Source organism: Tupaia chinensis, unplaced genomic scaffold (genome assembly GCF_000334495.1).
Source record: "Tupaia chinensis unplaced genomic scaffold, TupChi_1.0 Scaffold149922_1, whole genome shotgun sequence".
Classification (NCBI taxonomy): domain Eukaryota; kingdom Metazoa; phylum Chordata; class Mammalia; order Scandentia; family Tupaiidae; genus Tupaia; species Tupaia belangeri.
In genome coordinates this window covers 1329033-1350137 of record NW_006209766.1, presented here as the reverse complement: position 1 = coordinate 1350137, position 21105 = coordinate 1329033, and the positions used below count along the sequence as shown (strand labels likewise).

The window sequence follows — 21105 nt, the reverse complement described above, 5'->3', positions numbered from 1 at the left end:
TAGCACAAACCCCTCCCCCCCACGCCCCCCCCCAAAAAAAAGAAAAGATAGAAAGTGAGAAATCACCTCCCGGGAGGCTGGCGACACCATAATCCCTTCTCCTCTATTTTCCTCCCAGAATCTTGGGCATGCATTCACACGTACCTGATGTGATTTTTTTCTTTTTTCAATATTTCTTTAATTATTCATCCAACTTTATTTATTTATTTTAATTTGCTCTAGTACACCAGAGAGAGATGAGACGAGAGAGACAGAGAGAAAGCAAGCTGCCAAGTCTGGGGCTAGAATCACAGTCGGCCATATGGGAGTCCAGCACCTTAGCCACCACACCACCAGCTGTCCCCATCCTGGCATGATTTTCAATCCATTGGATCCGGGACTCGAACCGCAGACAGCCACGTGGGAATCCAGAGAAGTAACTGCTACATAACCTGCTGACCCCAAGGTCTTAGTTTTTAACATAAAGGTTTAAAAAGTAAAACAAATATCATAAAAATAGAAAAATGCTTTTAAAATAAAGATATAAAGAAAAAAAAATTTTGTGTAGCTATGCAATGTGTCTATTTTAAGCTGTTATTACAACAAAAGAGTCAAAAGTTAAAAAAATTTAAGTTTATAAAGTAAAAACATTACAGGGACGTAGTTTTTTGTTTTTTTGTTTTTTTTTTTTTGCTATAGGGTGTGTGTATTCACCAGAAAGAGAGCGACAGAGAGACAGAAAGCAAGAAATCACCCCCCAGGGGGATGGCCACGCTACAATCCCTTCTCCTCCATTCTTTTCTCGGGATCCTGGGCATGCACGCACATGCACCCGGCGTGAGTTTAAGCCACCGGGTACAGGGCTCGAACCGCGGTTGACTACATTGGAGTCTAGCGACATAGTCATTACGCCAACTGCTGGTCCAGTTAATTTATTTTCAAAGGCAACTTTTTAAAAAATAAATTTCGTTTGTTTTGAGAGAGATTTTTGCTATAGGGCACATGTGCTCACCAGAGAGACAGAAAATAAGAAATCACCCAACCATGCTGCAATCCCTTCTCTTCCATTCTCCTCTTGGGATCTTGGGGACACACGCACAAGTGCCCCACTGTGAGTTTTAAGCTGCCGGGTTTGGGACTAAAACAGCCATCAACTACATGGAAGTCCAGTGACATAACCATTATGCCATCTGCTGGTCCCTAGCAGGACAGCCTGTGGAATGGAGGTTAAACAGCTGGATCCCACAAGGCTGATCACATCATTCAAGTCCCAGACTCAGCAGCTTGAGAAACATGCTGGGCGCATGTAATGTGTACCCCAAATCCTGAAAGAAGGGAGAAATGGAGAAGGGATTGCAGTGTGGTGAGTCTCCAGGGGCAGTGCTTTTCTGCTTTTCCTCCGGCCCCACCTCTTTCTCTCTCCAAAGAGTGCACGTGCCCTCTGGCAAACTAAAAGAAAAATTCATGTAGCCTAAGTATGCAGCACGTACAAAGCCACAGTAGTGTACAGTGATACTGCAGACCTTCATTTCACTCACAAGTCACTGACTCATGCAGAGCAATTTCCAGTGCTGTAAGCTTCATTCACAGTAAGTACCCTACACGCTCTGTTCTTTTATACTGTATTTATCCAGTACCTGTTCTATGTTTAGATACACAAATACTTACTATTGTGTTACGATTGTCTATAACATTCTGTACAGTAACGTACTGTCAGGTTTGTAGCCTAGTAGCAATAGGTTACACAATATAAACTAGGTGTGTAGAAAGCATACCACCTAGGCATGATGATGATGATGACAAAACCACTTAATGTCACATTTCTCAGAATATATGCCCACTGTTAAGCAATGCATGACTTTCTGTCCAAGCTGTCCTCCCCACTCCCATGCTGCCACTCTTGTCCAAGCCATCATAACTTCCTGCTTAGGCTATGATAGTAGCTTCTTCCTTGGTCTCAATTTTGCCCTTGTCCCCTACAGTCTATTTTCCAAACAACCAGAGTAACCTAACCCTGTTCATCTCGAGATTGGACCATATCACTCTTGCTCAAAATCTTCCAGTAGTTCCCCACCTCAGAGTATAGCCAAGGTCTTCATGTTGACTCACAAGGCACAAAATCTGGTCATTACACGTCTTTGTCCTTATCCCCTCCACTTTCCTCTTTGCTTATTACACTCTAACCACTGATCTCCCTGTCGTGTCCTAAACATTACAGATATGCAACTGCCTCAGGGTGTCTGCACTGGCAGTTCTCAGCTGTGAATATTCTTCCTTCAGTTATCTGCATGGTTTCCTCCCTCCATTTCCTTCTTTCTTTTTCTAATTTACGAGGCAGATGCACGTGGTCACCAGAGAGAGACAGAGGGAGAGAGGAGGAAAGTGAGAAAGCACCTCTCCCGCCCCAGAGGGGATGGCCACACCATAAACTCTCCTCCATTCTCTTCTTGGGATTTTGGGCACGCAGGCACTTGTGCCTGGCATATTTTTCAAGTCGCTGGGTCTGGAACTTGAACTGCAGTTGGCCATTGGGATCCAGCACTTTAACCACCATCCCAGCAGCTAGACCCCCTCCATCTCCTTTTTTATCAATGTCACTTCCTCAGAAAGGCCTTCCCTGACTGTGCTGACAAACTCCTGCCCTTCTTATCATAACTTAAGTGTCTCTTTTTAATAAAATAGGAACTTGAAAAAGGCAGTGATTATTCTATTTTTGTTTTTTTGAGAGGTTTTTGCTATAGGGCCTGTGCGCTCCCCAGAAAGAAAGAGAGCCAGAAAGCAAGAAATCACCCCCTGCCACACCATAAACTCTCCTCCATTCTCTTCTTGGGATTTTGGGCACGCAGGCACTTGTGCCTGGCATATTTTTCAAGTCGCTGGGTCTGGAACTTGAACTGCAGTTGGCCATTGGGATCCAGCACTTTAACCACCATCCCAGCAGCTAGACCCCCTCCATCTCCTTTTTTATCAATGTCACTTCCTCAGAAAGGCCTTCCCTGACTGTGCTGACAAACTCCTGCCCTTCTTATCATAACTTAAGTGTCTCTTTTTAATAAAATAGGAACTTGAAAAAGGCAGTGATTATTCTATTTTTGTTTTTTTGAGAGGTTTTTGCTATAGGGCCTGTGCGCTCCCCAGAAAGAAAGAGAGCCAGAAAGCAAGAAATCACCCCCTGGGGGGATGGCCACGCCACAATCCCTTCTCCTCCATTCTCCTCTCAGGATCTTGAGCGTGCACGCACACACACCCAACATATGTTTAAGCCACCGGGTCTGGGATTCGAACCACAGTCAACTACATGGGAGTCCAGTGATGTAGCCATTACACTAACTGTTGGTCCCTGTTTTCTACTGTGTGTCTAATGTTTAGAATAGTGCCTGCTCAGAACTAGGCCATGGCACGATGGTAACACAACTGGACTCATAAAGGAAAGGTCCTAGGTTAGAGCACACCTGTGATAGGGGCTAGCTGAGACTGTGACCCTAGTGACCCTTTGGGAGTGCTAGTCTTTCTCTTTCTGTGGAAGAAATAAAATGAAAAAAGAGAGAGAGAGAGAGAACAGTGCCTTGTGTATAAAAGACACCGAATAACTACTTGTTGACAGATGAATAAGTTTCATCTACTTATTTTCAGTTAATAGTCTCTCTGACACTAGTCATATAACTAATACTGAGCACTTGAAATACAGTTGCGTGAGACCCATAAACTATTTAACTTAAATATAAAATTAAAATACTTTCCTGCAGAAAGTTCTACTTGTCTACCTACTCCAGCATAAAAACTCCCACAGGAAAGAAATATCACCTATCTTAGTAATTACTGTGTCCTCCATGTCTGGCACATACAATATGTGTCGTATTAATTAACAAGGCAAAACGTCTATGGCTCTCTGTAAACAGTGTGTCTGAAGCACTGTGTCCCCGCATGCCTTAGCTCGGCCTTACCTGCTGGTACGTGTTGGTCGCAATAATTGGGCGGATCACTGGAGCTGTTGGAACCTGCATCGCCTCCATGGAAGGGACCGTGGGCACTGCAGGTACAGCAGTTGGGATTCCGGTTACCGGGGCCCCCAGAACTTCCTGCTCAAACCTGGAAGAGCAGGACAGACACCACAACTTAGGACCTCTCACCAATTCTGCAATGCCCGTGAGCCTCATCCTAGCCAACTTCTCTCCCATCTCCGTCTCCACAATCCAGAAGGTCCCACTTCCCCATGTACGAGCCATATATCAAGCCTATCGTAGCCTGGAGGTTGCAGGGTTTGGAGCCTCGGAGCTAGGATGGTTTTTATCTCGCCCTGTCGTGGGCCTTACAGGGCCATCTCCGCCTCCATTTCCTTCAAGCGCTCCTCGCCGCTCTTGCCCGGGATGCCGGCGCCAGGTCCCGGGAGCATGGGTCCTCCTGTACCCGGGAGTCCCGGGGCTGGCCCCGCCCCGGCCATCGCTGCTGCCGTCGCTGACACCGCTATTACAGTATCGGCTTAGCAGCCACCGCGGCCACCGCGGGTTCAGCTGTCTACTCTCTGGCTTCGTCAGAGTAGGCGCCCGCGGATGACGTATAACGGAAGCGACGGGCACTGATGCATTACGTCACACGCACGGAAGTAAGGGCCAATGATACTCGGCCACACCCCCAAGGTAGAATATGAACCAATCAGGGCACGGGGAAGGCTAGCTAAAGGGAGGAACCTGAGCCCGAGGGAGGGCAGCGGAGAAAGGCGGCCACGCCCTCACGAGGGAGCAAGGGCTAATAGGAGCGAAGCAGTCAGTAGGTCCCGTCCCTGAAGTGGAATCCTGGGCCTTTGAGCACGCAGGGAAGTTTGGATGCCTCTCCAGTGCCACCGCGAGGCCAATGCCCCAAGTTTTTAAACATGCCAGAGTCCGCGTCATCCCAGCGTTGGGCGGGACTGTGAACTCTTAACCGTAGGAGGCAGACTGCGATTCCTGGAAAGACAGAGACTGGGAAGCTCAGACTTTCCTTACCCAGACTTCCTGGAGGAGGTGACCCAGAAGACATTTGCTAGAGAAAACGGGGAGGGATGTTCTGGGTGGAAGGAACAGCCCGTGCAAAGACCCAGAGACAGTCCAGTGTTGACTCTGAAGGACCTGTATGGGGGTTTGGTCTCTGTCCTTTTTTGGGACACATTTGGCCCCCTCGTTTTTATTTTATTTTTGTAGTCCTCAAAGCGTTTTCTTATATTTTAAAATGTACGAATCCCGTGTACCCCTGAAAACCGAATATTCTACACTTCCGGTTTCATCTGTACTGCTCATTTGTATGTCCCTGGAGGCGAGTGAAAATACCGTATTTCAATGGTACTTGAAAGAATTATTTTCTGTTTGGTTGAGGAACTAAGTAGATATGTTTGTTTTAAATCGTGAGGGATTTTTTTTCTCATTAAAAAATTTTAATTCGTATTTCCAAAAAAAAAAAAAATGGGACCAGCAGTTGGCGTAATGGCTATGTCGCGGGACTCCCATGTAGCTGGCCGCGGTTCGAGTCCTGGACCCGGTGGCTTAAACTCAGGCTGGGCGCGTGTGCGTGCGTGCCTAAGATCCCGAGAGGAGAATGGAGGAGAAGGGATTGTGGTGTGGCCATACCCTGTGGGGGGTGATTTCTCGCTTTCTGTCTCTCTGTCTCTGTCTGTCTTTCTGGCGAGTACACACACCCTATAGCAAAAACCTCTCCCCCACCCCCAAAAAATATGGAGCTGTGACTTCTAGATGACAGGTAAAAAGTATAAAACGTGCATGGGGATAATAAACCTCATATTCAGGAGAATGTTACTTCTCCGGAGGGAAAGAAGAGAAAATGATATGGGAAGAAAAACAAAGCAAGCTTCAATGGCACCTGTAACATTTTCTCTCCATAATAAGAGAAGTATGATAAAATTAACATGTGTCTGGTTTCCATTCCTGACCCTTCTCCCTAATTCTCTCCTAATTCCAACTGTCTGAAAGTAAGTTGCACGCATTACCCTTGACTTTTCTTTTTTTAAAAAAATATTTATTCCACTTGTTATTATTAATTTTCTCAGAATGACAGAGAGATAAAGGAAAACCAAGAAAGGGACTCAAACTGCAGTCAGCCATGTGGGAATCCAGTGCCCTTATCCACCATGCCACCTGCCAGCCCCTACCCTTGACTTTAACACACGTCCTCTATGAACTTCTTCCACCTAACTTCAATACCATTATCCTACCAACGAAACTTAAGATACAACAGTATTTCTAATATGCAAATTTCTCCTGTATCCCATATTCAAATTTCTTGGTTGTTCCCAAAACAAACATTAAAACAACAACAACAAAAACTATGATCCAATCAAGAGCCCACATTGCTGTTTTTAATTTTTAATTTTTTTTTTTTTTTTTTTTTGTCATAGGGCCCATGTGCTCACCAGGGAAAGACAGGCAATGAGAGGGAAATTGAGAGATTGCCCCCCAGGGGGGTAACCAAACTCCTGCCTTCCCCACCATTCTCCTAGGACTTTGGGCACACACAGGTGCCTGGTGTGATCTTCATGCTGCCAGATCTGGTACTTGAACCGTGGTTAGCCATGTAGGAGTCTGGTGCCCTAACCACTATGCTACCTGTTGGCCCGACTGTTGTCTCTTTTAACCCCAAACAGTCCCTACTCAGCCTCCACTGACCTGTAGAATGTGGGCCAGTTGTTTTATACAAGGTCCTACAACCTGTATTTCACCCAATTTTCTGGGATAGATTCCTAAAAGGGGGGTTGATTGGGCAAAGAAAAAATGCACACGTAGTTCCTCTGATTAGCCACAAGTGACCCATATTGCCCATTTTGCCATAGCCTTGCCAATAGAGTGAGCTGGCAAAATTGTGGCTTCCCATGGGAACCAGCAGTTAGCATAATGGCTATGTCACTGGACTCCCACGTAGTCAACCGTGGTTCGTGTCCCAGACCCGGTGGCTTAAAACTCATGCCGTGTGCGTGCGTGCTCAAGATCCTGGGAGGAGAAGGGATTGCGGCGTGGCCATCCCCCCTGGGGGGGGGTGATTTCTTGCTTTCTGTCTCTGTGTCTCTTTTTGTCTGTCTGGCGAGCACACGCACCCTAAAGCAGAAAAAAAAAAATCTCTCCAAAAAAATTGTGGCTTCCCTTTTTTGCCAGTGTGATGGGAAATGCATGAAAGTGTGAGTTTAGTTTGCTTTTCTCTTATTATAGTTGACCTTGACCAGCTTTTCTGAGCATTACCCATTTTCCAATGAACTTGTTGGAAATTTTCTTTCCCAGTTTGACATTATATAGACACAAACACACCTTTATCAGATAAGTTGCAAATTTTTTTATTCTTTTTTTTTTTTTTGAGAGGTCGTTTTTTATTCTTTTTTTTTTTTTTTTGAGAGGTCGTTTTTTTCTTATTGGGCGCGTGCGCTCGCCAGAAAGACAGAGAGAGAACAGAGAGATAGGAAGCGAGAAATCACCCCCCAGAGGGGTTGGCCACGCTGTAATCCCTTCTCCTCCATTCTCCTCTCGGGATCCTGGGCACGCACGCACACGCACCCCCAGCCTGACTTTAAGCCACTGGGTCCAGAACTCGAACTGCGGTTGACTACATGGGAGTCCAGCGACATAGCCATTATGCTAACTGCTGGTCCCAGTTGCAAATATTTTTGTCCAGGCTGTAATTTCTTTGTATTTTACTCATGCTTTTGGTCACGACATTTATTTTTATTTTGTTTTTAGGTTTTTACCATAGGGAGGATGCTCTCACCAGACAAACAGTGAGAGGGAAAGTGAGAAATCATCCCCCAGAGGGGATGGCCAGGACACAATCAATCCCTTCTCCACTCTGCTGCTGGGATTTCGGGCACTCATGCACATGCACCCACTGTGATTTTCAAGCTGCCAGGTCTGGGACTGAAACTGCTGTCAGTCATGTAGGAGCCCAGCACCTTAACCACCATGCCACCTACTAGCCCCCCAAGTTTATTCTTATTTATTTTTGCAGGAGGGTGAAATAGGTCAATATGTATTTTTTAAAAAGAACTTTATTATTACGCCTTAACCACCATACCACCTGCTGGCCCCTCATTATGTATTTTTGACAGGGACTTGCAATGTCATGATCCTTTTGCTCCAGCCTCCCAGTCTGCTAAGATACAGGTGTGTACCACTGCACCTGGCATATCTAGACTAGTTTGGGTACTGAACTTGGAGAGGTTTTCGCTATAGGGCGCGTGTGCTCGCCAGAAAGACAGAGGGAGACAGAGAGACAGAAAGCAAGAAATCACCCCCCAGAGGGGACAGCCACGCGGCAATCCCTTCTCCTCCATTCTCCTCTTGGGATCTTAGGCACGCACGCACACATGTCTGGCGTGAGTTTAAGCCACCGGACTTGAACCACAGCCAACTACGTGGGAGTCCAGCAACATTGGCATTACGCTAACTGCTGGTCCCTGGGTACTGAACTTGGACCTTCCATGTGGCTCCAGCCTCAAACACTACCATGTGGTTTATCTTTAATGTTGTCAAATTTATCAACAACTCCCCTTACTGCACCTGGGGGGAGCACTAAGGACTGTCCATAGAAAAGCAAAGGTACACAGACAGGGAGACTAGCCAAGGATAGGAGGAAAGTCAGGACAGTGAGGGGGTCCTGGAGGCTATGACAAGAGTGGTAAGGAGGGAGGTAGATGGCAAGGTTCAAGCCCATAAAGACATGAAATCGCACAGATGTGTAAACTTACTGTGACACCAGTAAAACTACAATCCATGGTTGGCTTTCTCCTATGGCCAGGCAAATAAAGCATATAGTTCACTTTATTTGGGAGAAAACATTACCAAAGAGAGACAGCAAAATTTTGAAAAGAGGACAACCAGCCATTTTGGATACCACAATGTATTACCAAGTCGACGTCATTAAAGAATGGTACATGGCGAGTTAGATAAACGACTGGTCTGGAGAGAAGGCAGACACAGCTCAATTAAACATACAAATGTAGCATACGAAAAGGTGGCACTTCGGGGCCAGCAGGTGGCATGGTAGTTAAGGTGCTGGGCTCCCTTATGGCTGTGATTTGCGTCTCAAACCTGGTGGCAAGAAAATCATACTGGGCTCATATGTTCATGTGCCCCAAATCCTAAGAGAATGAAGGGATTGCAGTGTGGCCATCTCCCCTAGAGGGTGATTTCTTACCTTCTCTCTGTCTGTCTCCCTTGAGTGAGCACACACACCCTATGGCAAAAACCTGAGAAAAGAAAAAAGGAAAGAAAGAGAGCGCAAAAGGAAAGAAAGGAGGAAGGAAAAGGAAGGAAGGACGAAAAGAATGTGGCCTCTCAAACCTGTAGGTAAAATTTCCTTTATAAACTGAATAACCCACTTAGTGAAGTGGAAAGGCCGTAAGAGCACAGCCAATTTCTGACAAATCTCTCCGCCAGCATAAGGCCCGGCAGTCTCCACCGCATACATGCCCATGATCTTAGAGAGTTTCCTCACCTCCTCAGATGGTCTCTGCCACCTACCCCTTCCCCAGAGACAAATGCTGCTTGGACTAGGAATTTTAGCAAGTGCTATTGGGACAAACAAGGGGACTTGAAAAGTTCACACAAAACATAAAATATGAGTTTATTTTGGTGCAAAAAATTGAAATTCATTCATAGTTTTTCATAATATGCACATTCCATGAACTTTTAGAGATCCTCATATATGTAAAATAAGACCCAATGGGTTCTATTTGATAGGATACATTTCAAATGACTCAGATTTCAATGTAAAAAATAAAACTACAGGGACCAGCAGTTAGCGTTATGTTGCTGGACTCCCACATAATCAATTGCGGTTCGCGTCCCGGACCCGGTGGCTTAGAACTCACGCCAGGTGCATGTGCATGCATGCCCAAGATCCCGAGAGGAGAAGGGATTGCAGTGTGACCATCCCCCCTGGGAGGGTGATTTCTCGCTTTCTGTCTCTATGTCCCTCTCTGGTCTGTCTGGCGAGCGCATGCGCCCTATATGGAAAACCTCTCAAAAAAAAAAAAAAAAAACCCAAAAAACAAAACTACATAAAAACTAGAAGATAATCTCATCTTTTAACCCCCACCCCCACCCCCACCACACACATACTACTACACTGGCCTGCTCCACGGTCCTCACACTAGCCAATTCCAACACTGGGCCTTTGCATGTGCAGAGGCCTCATCTGCCAGCCCTTTTCTCAGGTACCCATGTGGCACCGGCTCACTGCCTTTATAGAATGTGACTTCTGCAGTGTAGCCCTCTATTTTTAATTTTTAAAAAAGAATTGTTTATTCCATTTTATTTATTCATTCATTTATTTTTAATTTGACCAGATAGAGACAGAGAGAGAGAAAGTGAGAAAGCAAGCCACCAGGTTTGGGACTCGAACCATGATTGGCCACTGTGGGAGTGCCAAGCACCTTAACCATTGCGCCACCTGCTGGTCCCCAAAATTGTTCATTTAATTTTATTTATCCATTCATTTATTTTAATTTGACCAGAGAGAAAGAGAGAGGGAAAGTGAGAAAGCAAGCCATCAGGTCTGGGACTCAAACCATGGTCAGCCATGTTGAAGTGTCCAGAGCCTTAACCACCACACCACCTGCTGGCCCCTGTAGCCCTCTATTTCAGTCACACTTGCTACACCCTGCTTCTGTTTCCACAGCAGTGACATTCCAACATTCTCTCTGTTTTGCTTACTTACCCTGTTAATTGTGTCTCCCTGCCCTAAACGTCAGCAGGGCCTTCTGACTGTATTGTTCAGTGCGGTACCCCCAGCCCCTTGAGGAGGTGCTCAGTGACGTTTTGCTGAGGGTAAAAGTGAGGAACAAAGTTTCAAGGGCACCCAGGGTGGGATCAGGAGCACTCCATTCTTTTGGTTTTGGTGGGCTGAAGAGACTGCGGTAAGGTCATTAAGAGGAGCAGAACAGCATGTGAGGGGCTTTGTGGGCACGGGCAGAGAAGATGGGCAGGCAGACCCTGGGGATGCTTTCGTCTAAATGTTTTATTGTAGAAAATGGTGTTGGGCTAAACAAATCTGAAGCCTTTGACTCCCGTTTGGGATTCTTCTTTATTTGCATAGCTGCTGCAGGGCTCCTTGGGCCTGGACCCAGCGCAGCTGCCACTGGGATAGAGACAGGCCCTGGCGGAACTCGCCAGAGAGAGCGGCTTGGCCTGGCTGCTCCCACCTGGGGAAGGACAAGGCATGAGCAACAAGACCTGGCGCTCCAGGCCGGAGTCCTGACTGCTCCACCCAGCTCACTTCTCCACCCCAGCATGTGCCCTTCTCACCAGTCCCCCACGACTCCCTGCAGCTCAGGGATCCGCTCCAGCGCCTGTTTCAGCAGGTTCTCCAGCCTCGTCAGAGCTTGCCCCAGACTCTCTTTCTGCTCCTTTTCCTGGGATGCCTGGATCTGCAGCAGCTCTGGAGGTCAGAAACCAGGAGGCAGCTGAGTTCGCTGGCTTGCCGATGCCTTGCAGCCAGTGGGTCACCATGCTTCTGGTCACCTAGTCTTGACCTTGGCATCTCCCCAATCTCATCCTTCCTCCCGGGACCTCGTCTCACAGGATCACCCCCAGGCCTCATCCTGGGAGGGTTCCTTCTCCCCTGAGCTCACCAATCTCCAGGACCCATCCACTGAGCTTTCTGAGCATTTCTTCTTCCCCACTACTTTCCCCTCAGCCTCCTTTCTAGACTCCAGGCCTCAGTCTGCCACTCTGGTCCACCCTCCACATAGCAGCTAGAGTGATCTTCCTGAAATCTAAATCTGGTCATCTCCCTCCCCTGCTTAGACCCCTCCAAGGTCCCCCAGAGCCCCCCAAGACAGAGTCACATCCTCAGCCTGGTATTTGAGAATTGCATTACGTGGCCTCTGCCACACGAGACACTGTCCTCCTTTTGGGACGCCCTTCCTAGCATTCCTCCTCCCAAGGCTTTCTCCTCAGCTGCTCTAGCCCTTCACTGTAATGGTGTTCTCCCTGGGCTGTGGCTGGGCTGAGTCCCTCTTCCTGTGCCCCAAACAAGGCCTAGATCAAGGTGAGTGCGGAATGGCAGTGTGGTGAGACCTCTGGGCCTGACTCCTGACTCCACCCCTTCCTGGCCTTGAGACCTCGACCATGACCCTTATCCTTTCTTCAGTGACATCTGCTGTCAGATGAGGACATATCTGAGCTGTAGGCTGGTAGGGTGGGGACAGACTGGACAGCCCTGGAGATGGGGCCTAGATGGCTTGCCGACAAGCTGATGGGGGATTAGGGAATTGGGAGGTATTAAGAACTACTCTTAGGTTTCCTGGGACTGGCAGGTGGTGTGGTGGTTAGGGGCACTGAACTCATATACGCCCGACCACGGTTGAGTCCCGGACCTGGCGGCTTGCTTTCTCTCTCTTTCTTTCTCACTCTGTCCCTCTCTGGTCAAATGAAAAAATGGATAAATAAATAAAGTTAAATAATAAAATAAGTCTTTTTTTCAAAAAAGAACTACTCTTAGATTTTTAGCTGCAGCATCTGGATGAGGAGGTGGCTAATTTCTTGGCGGAGGCAACTAAGAGGAAGAAAAATAAAATGATTTTCTGGAGTAGAGGGAACTAAGAGCTCCTGAGTGGAGGAGGCTGTGCCGTATCTTGGACTGCTCCTGCTATTCCACACTGTTTGTGCTCCTTCCTGTGGAGAGGTGGGTGGCAGGAGCCCAGGCTCTAAGGCCCAAGAACGGTCTCTTTGCTGATGGCACTCCCAATCCATTTCTCATCAACTCAGCTGTTCTTTTTTTTAAGGTTTTGGCTATAGGGAACATGTATCTGCTATAGAGAGAGAGGGAAAGTGAGAAATCACCCCTTCTCCCCAACGGGGTGCTGATGGCCATGCTGCAATCCCTTTCCCCTTCCCCTCTCAGGATGCCCAGGAGCCTAGCCTGATTTTCAGGCTCCTGGGTCTGGGACTCAAACCATGCTGTTGGCCATGTGGGATCTAGTTGCCTTAACTTCGGTGCCACATGTTGGCCCCAGAGCCCAGCTTTTAACTACTGAAGTTAAGGGTACTTTGAAAATTTGGTGTAAAACTGAAATTAAAGTATGAGTTTATTTTGGCACCAAAAAATGTTAAGTTCATGCATAGTTTTTCCATAATATTCATATTTCATGAACTTTTTGAAGACCCTTCCTACTATTTGATAGTGACAAATGAGTACTTGGTAATTTGATGAGCAGTGTTGCCCAGTGGTTAGTAGCATAGACTCATGTCAGACTACCTGGATTCAAATCCCACTTCTGGGGGCAAGCAGGTGGCATGCTGGCTGGGGCGCTGGATTCCCACATGGCTAATTACAGTTCAAGTCCAGGACTTGGGGGCTTGCTTTCTCACTTTCCTTCTCTCTCTTTCTGACTCTGTCTCTGTCTCTCTCTGGTGAATGTACATGCCCTGGAGCAAATTAAAAAAAAATAATAATGATACATAAAATTAAATAAATAATTCTTTAAAAATAACAACAACCTCCTTCCAAGTCCCACTTCTGCCGTTTGGGCAAATTACTGAGCCCTCTGCACCCCAATCCTCTTTTCTGTAACAACGGGGAGGGCAGCAGTGCTTACCTATGGGCCTGCTATGTGGGTTAAACACGTGCGTGTGTTTAAGGCACTTGGCACACAGTAAACCCTGCGTAAGTGATGGTGACAGTGCAAGGAACAGGTAGGGAAGCTAGGTCCGGGGTAGGCAGGCCTACCCTGGGTAGACGGTCCTGGCGGCAGGCTCGTCTTCATGTGGAGCAGATCATAGCACCGGAGACTCTGCTGGTCCTGGAGGAACAGAAGGTCCTGGCGAAGAGAGGCAGCTGCTGGGAGGAGCAGCTCTGGTGCCTGCAGGGAGGAGGGAGGGCAGTCACCTCGGGTAGGGCAGGGAGGGGGGAGGAGGCATGTCAGAGGGGGCAGGCACTCACCTTCCCTGCGGGCAGCCCTAGCATGTGACTCAGCTCTATGAGGCTGGAACCCCTCGGGGCTGTGGGGTGCAGCTGGTGGATGGACGGTAGGACTGTGGGCAGAGGCTTCAACCTGGGAGGTAAAGGTGTGGGCTAGGTGGGGCACTGAGGGGAGGGTTCACATTCTAGAAGATCTGGGGGCCCAAGGAGAGGTCTGATGGCCTGGGAACACTTGGGGTCAGGTGATTTTTGACGGTTCAGGGAGTGACAGTCATCTTGGCTAGGGATGTAGGGGCCCCACTCTCACCCTTCAGGGCTGTGCCGCAGTAGGGCACCCAGGGGAAGGTGGGGCAGATGCCGGGCTTCCTCTTCCAGACTGCGAAGCAGCTCCTGGCTCTGTGGTGCCACGGCCTCTGAGGTGGGGACCACCTTCCGCTGAAGCAGAGCCAGCACCTGCAGGGAAGCGAAGGGAATGGCGGGGCAGCCTGAGTCCACCTAGCCCTGGACCTAGCCGGCTCAGCCCTCCTCACAGCCCACCCCAACTCCCATCTCACCTCCCCAGGGCTCCGGCTTAGGCGAGTCTTGCTGGCTGAGTTTCCTTTGATGAGCAGGCGGACCTGTTCCTGTGTTTCCTCCTGGGGATCCCGGGGCCACCAAGACTAGTGCTCTTCCTTCCCACTTCCCAGCCCACAGGTCCTTTTCCCTCACGGTTCTCCTCGGCCCTTGCCCTTCAGGGAGCCCAGTTCCCAACTGATCGTGAGTGGAGTGTTAGAGCCTCCACTCTGGGCTCCTCAGGTCCCCGCCTCTTACCACCAGCTGGCGCCAGTGTAGGATCCGCTGCTGTTTGGCCTGCAGCTCCCTCAGCAGAAGCTGGCGGTGGCCAGCTGCATCCTCCAGCTCCTGGCTCTGTGCACGCAGGGCCTTGAGCTCTGCCCATAGGCCACAGGCCCGGAGCCCCAGCATCAGTGACTGCCTAGGGACCAGCAAGAGAACGAAGGAGAGGAAGGTGACCGAGACTTGCTGTGGGAGGGAGATGAGACCTGTGCGGATGCACCAGGAGCCAGAGACACAGGGAGACAAACCTCGAGGAAAAGGAGGCAGAGACAGGAGTCCTGGGGGCAGAAAAAGCCCTATATCCTGACAGCTGGGAGGGATGACCTAGGGAACTCTGCTGAAGGAGCACTCTCACCTCTCACTGGGTCCCAGGGCACGTCTCTCCACCTCCTCTACCAGGCCCTGGAGGCGCTGGGTCAGGACTTGATGCTCCTTCAGGAGGGTGCCCCTCTGGGTGACCAGCGCACCCACGGCCTGCCAGCCCTCCTGGGGGTGGAGCAAAGTCAGAATGGGCATGGTCTGTGCTGGTAAGGGGCTTTAGCAGGGATGGGAGGGCAGGGGAGGCTTGGGAGGGTGCCAGGGTGTTACCTGGATGAGCTGCACCATGGATGGCAGGGTCTGGCTGGAGTCAGACTGGTCTGGGGCCTGGGGCCTGGGAGAGAGGCAAAGCTGTTGAGGGAGAACCCTGGGTCTTTGCCATGGTACATGGCTCTGGGCCTGCCGCACTGGGCACTGGGTTTCAGCTCCACCCTATCAGCAGGTCACTGTGCCTGGCCTTGACCTGTCCCAGCTCACCCACTCGCCTGCCCTGCCTCGAGGGCAGCAACACTCCGCTCCACACCTGGATGTCTCCACATCTCCGAGCCCATCTCCACTGCACAGGGAACGGATCTCTGCTTCCCGCTCTGCAGCCAGGTGCTCCAGGGCAGCCAGGATGTGGCCCGGGGGGTGGTTTGTCAGCAGTGTCTGGGCGGGGGTTGGGGGGGAGAGGGAGATGGGGTGAAGTCAGGGCAGGATGTCGGGGCTCACAGAGCAGGCTGTGAGCTGGAACCCCGTGGGAATGGAGCACGGACCAAGAGTTAGTCCTGGCACCCTGAGGCTTAATCACGGTGCTAGAGGGTGTGGACTTTCCTGAGAACACGCCCCCTCACCTCCACTGAGCTCAGCCACTGCTGGTAGGAGGTTCCAAAGTGGTCACTGTGAGGAGTTCTGTGGGGTTGGGTAAAGGGACAGAGAATGTTAAAAGACATACCAACGATCCCTCTAATTATTCCCATCACCCTGCAAGGCACAGGCTGTGACTGTTCCCATTTTACAGATGAGAAAACCTCACCTACGCCTGCTAGACTCGGATTCTTCCTTTTTTTCAAAATTATTTAATGTATCATCTTTTTTTTTTTTTTAAGAATTATTTATTTAATTTTCTTTACTATTATTTTAAAATTTGCTACAGGGCACGTGTGCACACCAGAGCAAGGGAGAGTGAGAAAGTAAAAAAGCAAGCTGCCTGGTCTGGGACTTGAACCATGGTTGGCCATGTGGGAGTCTAGTACCTTAACTACCATGCCACCTGCTGGCCCCTATTATTATTAATTTTTTTTAAGTTGGGCATGTACGTATATCAGAGAGAGAAAGAGGGCAAGAGAGAGAAAGGTAAAATGAGAAAGCAAGCCACCAGGTCCAGGACTCAAACCATGGCTAGCCATATGGAAGTACAACATTTTAACTCCCATGCCACCTGCTGGCCCACCTGGATACCCTCTTGACCCTTTATTCTAGCTAAGCCTCCTTCTACTCACTAAGAACCCATCCACTCACTGCCTTCTTAGCTGGGTAAAGCACCTCCTCTGGGTGCCCAGAGCCGCTCAGGCTTCCCTATGCCCCAACACCCCTCACCACTTAGTTGCCTCAGTCTTTGATGGGTCTGTCTCCTCCTCCTCCAGGTCTGGAAGCCCTGGTAGGGCAGGTCCTGGGACTTATCAGAGCCCAGAAGCTCAGTGTCTGAGGACTTAATCAACATGCAAACCGGTGCCCCACTGACAAAAGCCCAAGGTCTCTAGGGCTGGGGGACACTCACAGAATGCTGCCTCCCTTGGCCTGGGGAGTCAAGAGGTTCTGCAGGAACTGGGCCCGGAGGGAACAGGCTGTTCGAACATCAAGCTAGAAGAAGAGGATGGGGTATGAGGGGGACCCAGATGTGAGCCTGAACTCTCCACCCCTTTCCTCATGGCCCGCATTCTTACCAGGATCGCAGGCTCCAGGCCCAGGGATGCTGCCAGAGGTCCAAAGGTCACATCCACTTTGGCCTTTCTGAGGGGAAGGAGTGCAGTTGGGGCTGGGGTCCCTGTCTGTGCCCTGTCCCTTTCACTGCCAGCAAAGCCTAGTCACAAGGATCACAGAGTGTGGATCCCAGGGCCACTACCACATTAGGCCACTGTCATCTCCTGGCTGGACTAGCTTTAGCCTCCTCTCTGGTAGCCCTGCTCCTGCCCAGCAGTCAATGATCCTGTTAAAACCACCACTCAAACCCCTCCAAACAATGCAATGTCTTCCCATCCCTTTCAGACGAATGGCAGGCATTAGCAGGTACTCTTCTAAGCACCTGCCTGATTAAACTCACCTATCGATAAGGTTGGTACTAATAGTATCCCCATTCCATCCATTTTTAAAAAATCTATGTCCAAGGTCACACAGTTGTAAGTGGCCAAGCCAGGGCAGGAGCCCAGTCTCAGAGTAGATTCCAAAGCCTCCATGGTGCTCTGTCTACTCCTCTGACTATACTCCCACCCCTGCCCCAGTGTTTTCTTTCTCTGTCTCGCGTGTAAAACGTGAATCAGCCTGAACTGTTCTGCCCACATGGAAGCTCAGGGTTTCTGCTCTTGTTATTTTCTCCCCATAGAAATTCCTCCCCCAGCTCCTATGCTACCTCCTCAGAGAGGCCTTCCCAAGCACTCTAGCTGCAGCGGCACCCCCTTTCCCTTGCTATCATCTCACTTTTTCTTCATAGAACTTATCTCTATCTGAAATTATAGGGTCCGTTTGCTTCCCAGTTTATGACCTGTCTTGTCCCTTGTTTACTGATGTTTGCCCAGACCTGGTGTTCAGACACACGATTGCACCATTCTGGGCACTGGAAATACAGGTGACAGAGATGACAAAACTTCCTGACCTCATGGGCCTTAAATCCTAAAGGTAGATAGATGCTCAGGATTCTGGAACTCCAGAAGGGCTCAGGAGAGAGAAGTGGAGTCTAAGGGGAACATCTGGTGGCCCAGCCTAATGAAGGCTGGTCCTTGGACACCCGCGGCTCACCTCTCTAAGTCCTGCAGGCGCCTGAGCTGATTCTGCAGCCGCTGCGTGGGATCTCGGAGACCGTGCTGCTGTCTTCTCATAGCTCCAGCTCGGGCCCGGAGGAGGAGGGCTCGACACTTGGTGTCTCGCATGCTCTGCAGCGTCTGCTCCATGGCCACGTCTGTGGGAGGAACAGAGGTGGCTGTCAGCACCTTCCTCACCCTTCATTCTGCTGCCCATCTTCCTGGCCCCATGGGTCACCCTGAGCCTCAGCCTCTCGGTCCATCAGCTCCAGGCTCTGGTCTAACTCCTGGATCTCTGCCCGTAGGCGGGCCACAGCGGCTTTCAGCTCCAACTTCCGACGGACCTGGTGGGGTCAGGCACAGCGTTAGAGGCTTGGTCTGACTAGGGCTCAGCCTGGCATGGCTGCCTTTTCAGGGGCAACAGGCCCCTCACCTGCTGGGGAGTGACAGAGGGTTTCTATGTCTGATGCGGAAATGCTAAGGTATTATTCTGGCCCCCTCTTTCCTCCTGGGATTGTTTTACCTATCCTTCCAGACTGTTTTGTCTATGCTGGTGACACCTACCTCTGTGTCCCAGTTCTGATCTCTTCTAGGAATTTGGGGTCTTCTGGCAGCCTCTGCCTAGGTATCATCTGGGCCCCTTGCATCTAGTCAGCATCTCTCCCAAGCCTGTCCCTTCCTTCATCTCCCCTCACCTTCTTTGATGTCACATATCCATGTCCTCCCTGCCCCACCCCACAGCTCATGCTGTGTTCCCCTGGACTATAAGCCCTGTGAGTGCAGGAATCAGCGCTGTCTTATGTCCTAGTGTCCCCAGCATCACCCAGCACTAAGCAAAGCCTGGAGCAGAAGAGCTACAAGTTACTTTTTGGATGGAAAATAATCATGTAGCATACACCTCTTACCTCTGGACTGTCCTGGTGGTCATACCTGAGGGAACGAGACCAGAATTAGGGGATCATTGTGCCTTCCAGGGAGGAGGGTGGAAAGGGTGAGGCTGTGGGTGGGAACAGGGCTAGATGAGACTAACAGAGATATAAAGGGATAGCTTTGAGAAGTATTTACCAGAGGAGGTTTCCCCGGATCTTCTTGACAGTCCTACAGTGGAGAGTAGAAAAAGGGAATTACTGCGGGACTTACTCTGCCTCCCCCACCACTCCAGCCCAGCTCACCTCTGACTGTGCACATGCTGCAAGACGTAAGCCCAGATGTCAGTCCCTTGGCCCAGACACAGCCTGTGGGGACAGTGACAGTGCGTAAGGGGATGCCTGGGAGCATCATACAGGGTGGAGGATCCTCATTCCCAGGGTAATGGTGGTGGGGAACGTCTACTAGGGAGTTCTCATTTCTCAGGGGAGGGATGGCCTGTATTTTTGAGGATAAGAGATTCCCCTTGATAAGCTGATTTCTTTGGGGGAAGAATGGGGCGCTCTCATTTCCCGGTAGTGAACTCCTCTTCTCCTAGGAGGGGGCTCACTCAGTTTACTTCCAGAGGTGTGGGTAAGGGGTGTGCGGAAATGACGTGCTCTCTCATGATCAAATGTGGGTCACTGCCTATAGATGCGGTCCCTAGTAGGGGGATTACTGCTAACTCTTAGGTGTCCTCACTGGTTAGGGTGATGGTGAGGTGCTGCAGGGGCAGCCTTACTCTGGAGATCCTACTTCCACACGGGGAGGGGTCTTCTTTAACTCCTGGGGGATCCTCACTGCTGCCGGGGGATCTCACTCTGGGTGGGATTTGCAAGGTGGGGGTCGCAGTGCGGGGGTCACCACCAGGGTGTCCTCGTTCAAATCCAGGATCCTGTTCCTGAACGTACCAGGGTGGGAAGCCCTAAGTAACTCAAGGTCATTGTAAATCGGGGGTGGGGTGGGGTGGTGGTGGCGGTGTGTGGTGTGGATCCTCCATGAGGGGCGGAGTTCTCACTCCTGGAGGCTTTCCAAGGTGGAACTCCTTATTCCCGGAGCGGCCCTCACCTGTGCAGCGTCGATTCCGGGGCCCGGGCTGCTGCGGGGACCCCCATCTCTTCCGCCGCCCAGCAACCCAGTTCCCGCGCTTCAGGCACTAACTCCATGACAGCGCCCCGGCTGCGGCCGCCGCCTCCTGCACTAACTTAAATTACGGCGCCTGCCTCTGACGTCACGAGCGCGCCAGCGTGACGTCGGCGGTTGCCTGGCAGACTACTGATCGCTGCCCGGTCTTGGTGCTATACCGCTGGGTCTGTTACTCCTCCCGGATGGCTACCCTTGAGGGAGATGAAAAGGACGTGCAGAGCTGGTGGCGTCCGCTCTCCTCCCGTCATCTTTCCGCTCACCTCCAGCTGTCCTCCAAGAGGCAAAATGTCCTTAATTCCTCCCTTTATTTTCTCGACAGAATGGGACTCTCATCCAAGGAGGACGGAAACCCAGATGCAGGACTTCTGGGTGTGTGTGTGTGTGTGTGTGTGTGTGTGTGTGTGTGTGTGTTGGGGGGGGGTAGAGGGCAGATACCATAACCCTAATATCTCTCTAGCATGTATTCCTCCAGGTATGCCTTCTTGCTTACCATTCCATAAACATTCGTGGAGCCGGCTTTGCGCTGGCTGGGTGATGCTGGGGACACTGCAGGGACCGAGAGAACCCCAGTTCCCATCTCATGGAGCTCACAGTTCAGTGGGGAGACACGCATCACTAGATCGGGATGGTAGAAAATAAGTAGCAAGGGAGGATCAATTTGGGACATAGGAGCAAGAAAGTTTTGTGAGATGTCCCAGAAAACACTGTGGCTGGAGTTCTAGAGAGCCCTCTAGGCGAGGACAGGGACCTGGATGTGCTTCAGAAGTGGGTGTGAGACCCAGAGCAGCCTCAGGGCCCTGTCAAATGGCAGCATTTAGGGATCTTTCATTCAACATTCTTGCCTAGGTCACTACTATGTCCTCAGTGTCCAGGAGAGAGCCTGGCTCAAAGTTGTTATTAAATAAACAAATAGGGGGACCAGCAGTTGGTGTAATGGCTAGGTCACTGGACTCCCATGTAGTCGACAGCGGTTCGAGTCTCGGACCTGGTGACTTAAACTCACGCTGGGCATGTGTGATTGAGAATGGAGGAG

The 21105-nt window shown here is 50.2% G+C and overlaps 2 protein-coding genes across 3 annotated transcripts in view; both read right to left on the bottom strand.

The window, feature by feature from the left end:
- Positions 1–4547, bottom strand: part of RBM42 (RNA binding motif protein 42) — a 32793-nt gene extending 28246 nt beyond the window's left edge. For both annotated transcript variants that reach the window (XM_006171635.3, XM_006171636.3), the window contains exons 1-2: positions 4293–4547; positions 3924–4068 (exon numbers count right to left, since the gene is read on the bottom strand). In XM_006171635.3, coding sequence (XP_006171697.1) covers positions 3924–4068; positions 4293–4420 — 273 coding nt within the window. In that variant the 5' untranslated portion in view covers positions 4421–4547. The remainder of the gene's footprint in view (positions 1–3923; positions 4069–4292) is intronic.
- Positions 4548–11015: 6468 nt separating this feature from the next.
- On the bottom strand, positions 11016–20131 carry HAUS5 (HAUS augmin like complex subunit 5). Its single transcript, XM_006171633.2, has 19 exons — positions 19995–20131; positions 19193–19255; positions 19086–19118; positions 18926–18950; positions 18259–18364; positions 18019–18178; positions 16950–17016; positions 16784–16866; positions 15858–15915; positions 15548–15672; positions 15295–15358; positions 15062–15192; positions 14683–14845; positions 14427–14507; positions 14180–14325; positions 13894–14005; positions 13681–13813; positions 11256–11388; positions 11016–11152 (listed from the first exon to the last, which is right to left on the bottom strand). Exons 1-19 carry the CDS (start codon positions 20090–20092, stop codon positions 11035–11037), a joined length of 1899 nt encoding a protein of 632 aa, XP_006171695.1. The 5' UTR covers positions 20093–20131; the 3' UTR covers positions 11016–11034.
- Positions 20132–21105: the final 974 nt, after the last annotated feature.